General features: G+C 31.3%; 1 protein-coding gene across 1 annotated transcript in view; it reads right to left on the bottom strand.

Annotated features, from left to right (window-relative positions):
- The window catches only part of LOC116840360, a 25,971-nt gene that overhangs the window by 16,759 nt on the left and 7,226 nt on the right, over positions 1 to 1,986 (bottom strand). Inside the window, exons 5-6 of the mRNA XM_032806979.1 lie at positions 877 to 1,065; positions 348 to 668 (exon numbers count right to left, since the gene is read on the bottom strand). Coding sequence (XP_032662870.1) covers positions 348 to 668; positions 877 to 1,065 — 510 coding nt within the window. The remainder of the gene's footprint in view (positions 1 to 347; positions 669 to 876; positions 1,066 to 1,986) is intronic.

The following is a 1,986-nucleotide window of genomic DNA, read 5'->3' on the forward strand; positions in this document are numbered from 1 at the left end:
GGGAATTGAAAAAAAATCCATAATTTGCGGAATAGACAGGAAAAGACTATCCCAAATAGCGCTCGATACCAAGGCCTTTTTCCCCCAATATCGAAATTCGTTGCTCGTCTCAACTAAAGAGTTGCATTTTATTCCAAATGCAGTCGTCATAATTATGTCCGTCGAGTATCTATTGTTGTTCGATAAAAATCAATTTGGTAAGTTTTAATAGTTGTGTAATAAATTGTGAAAATATATATGTAAACGCCTATTTGCGGAAATAAAGCATAATATATTTATTTCAAATATTTATGATTACCTGGCAAATATATCTTTAATCTCGATAGAATCTTCTGTGCGAATTTTACTCTCCAAACTGTTCGTGAGCATTTCGCCACATTCTTTCAAGACCATGAACATTTGCTTTATTTTTCCCGATGTGAAGGTCGGCGTCAATTTGACGCGTAAGTTCCGCCACTTTTTCCCGGACAACATAAACAAATTACCAGTCAGTGGGTCGGTTTTTTCGTTGTAAAACAATCCACGATCATGAAAACTTCCGAATTCCTTTGCCAACACCGTTTGGATGAGGTCGAGATCGGTGATAGTCAGATTTGGTTTCAAAAAGAAATACGTTCCAAAAACACGATGATCTTTATATTTCATATAGCCATCATAAAAGAATTCACCTGTTCACAAAATTTTTTAAAATTCTGTTTGTCCAATTTATAAGACTAAATTCATACAAATCTCCCTCCCTTTCGTGGGGATTTCAAGAAGATACAAATCAATCGTAATTTTGTTAGATATAGTAGAAGAACGCCTTGCCTTCCGATTTTTACAAGATTCTTATTCAATTACTAAAAATATCATTGAACGTTATGTAATCATACTTGCCTAATGATTTTTTTCCAGTTATAAAATCAGTCATGTTGCCAGTTGGTACATCAGGCTCGATATAAAACACACCCTTCTTCCGCCAGAAATTGAATATCACGTATTTACAATAAACATATATTAGCGTAAGGATAGCGATACAAAGCCCGATCGTTATCCCGATTATCATTTTGTATTGATATTCTTTTCCTGTAATATAATAATAAACAACTACTTCGTAAAGCTTTACGGTTAATCTATGTATACTACCCTTATAGAAATATCATACTAAGAATCATTGATAATTACTTATTTTTAGTATTAAAAATACTGGATAATAAGTAATTATCAATGATTCTTAGTATGATATTTCTATAAGGGGATAGTGTTAAATGCTCGGCGTTCCTTATGCTTTCACGAATATTTTATATCTGCAATGTTATTTCCAAACTCGTGTAATTCCTTTACTGCGATGTTACCTTTATTACAGAAGTAAATAATGTCGAAACCAATTTCTTTATTAGTCACTAGATGCAGGTCGGGTAATATTTGTCACAATCGTAAAATTATATGAAATTATTCATCATCACACATTAGATGTGCACGCGCGCAAACACTTTGCAGTTTTAATTCACTGGAAGAAGAGCTCGCTTATATTAACAACATATGTATCTTCAAGATACATTTGTAACAGATAAGCTGACATAATGCCAATCATCTAACTGTGTGTTAATATTATGTAATAAATAATGTCATGCTGACTAGCAATTTCTTATAGATAGATGAGATAACAAAAGTTTTATAAGAGAAGATTATTTCGCAAATATATCTTTGCTCTCGATAGAATCTCCCGTGCAAGCTTTTTTAATATTGTTAATGTATGTATAGTTAGTGTTAGTTATATGTTAGTTATATATTAGTTATACGTTAGTATTTAGTGTTTTCCAGGTAAAATAAATAGTTAAAATAATGTCAAACTGATATCATTTTGATCAAATATTCACTAAATTTACATAATTTCTTGGTCAAAATGATATCAGATTGACATTGTTTTGACTACCTGTTCTACCTAGTTTCTAAAACTTCTAACATTTTTCTCGTCATAAAATGAACCGTTTATTTAGAAAATTA

The sequence above is a fragment of the Odontomachus brunneus genome, unplaced genomic scaffold (genome assembly GCF_010583005.1).
Source record: "Odontomachus brunneus isolate Ranch 3 - 2012 unplaced genomic scaffold, Obru_v1 Obru_scaffold_009, whole genome shotgun sequence".
Classification (NCBI taxonomy): Eukaryota; Metazoa; Arthropoda; class Insecta; order Hymenoptera; family Formicidae; genus Odontomachus; species Odontomachus brunneus.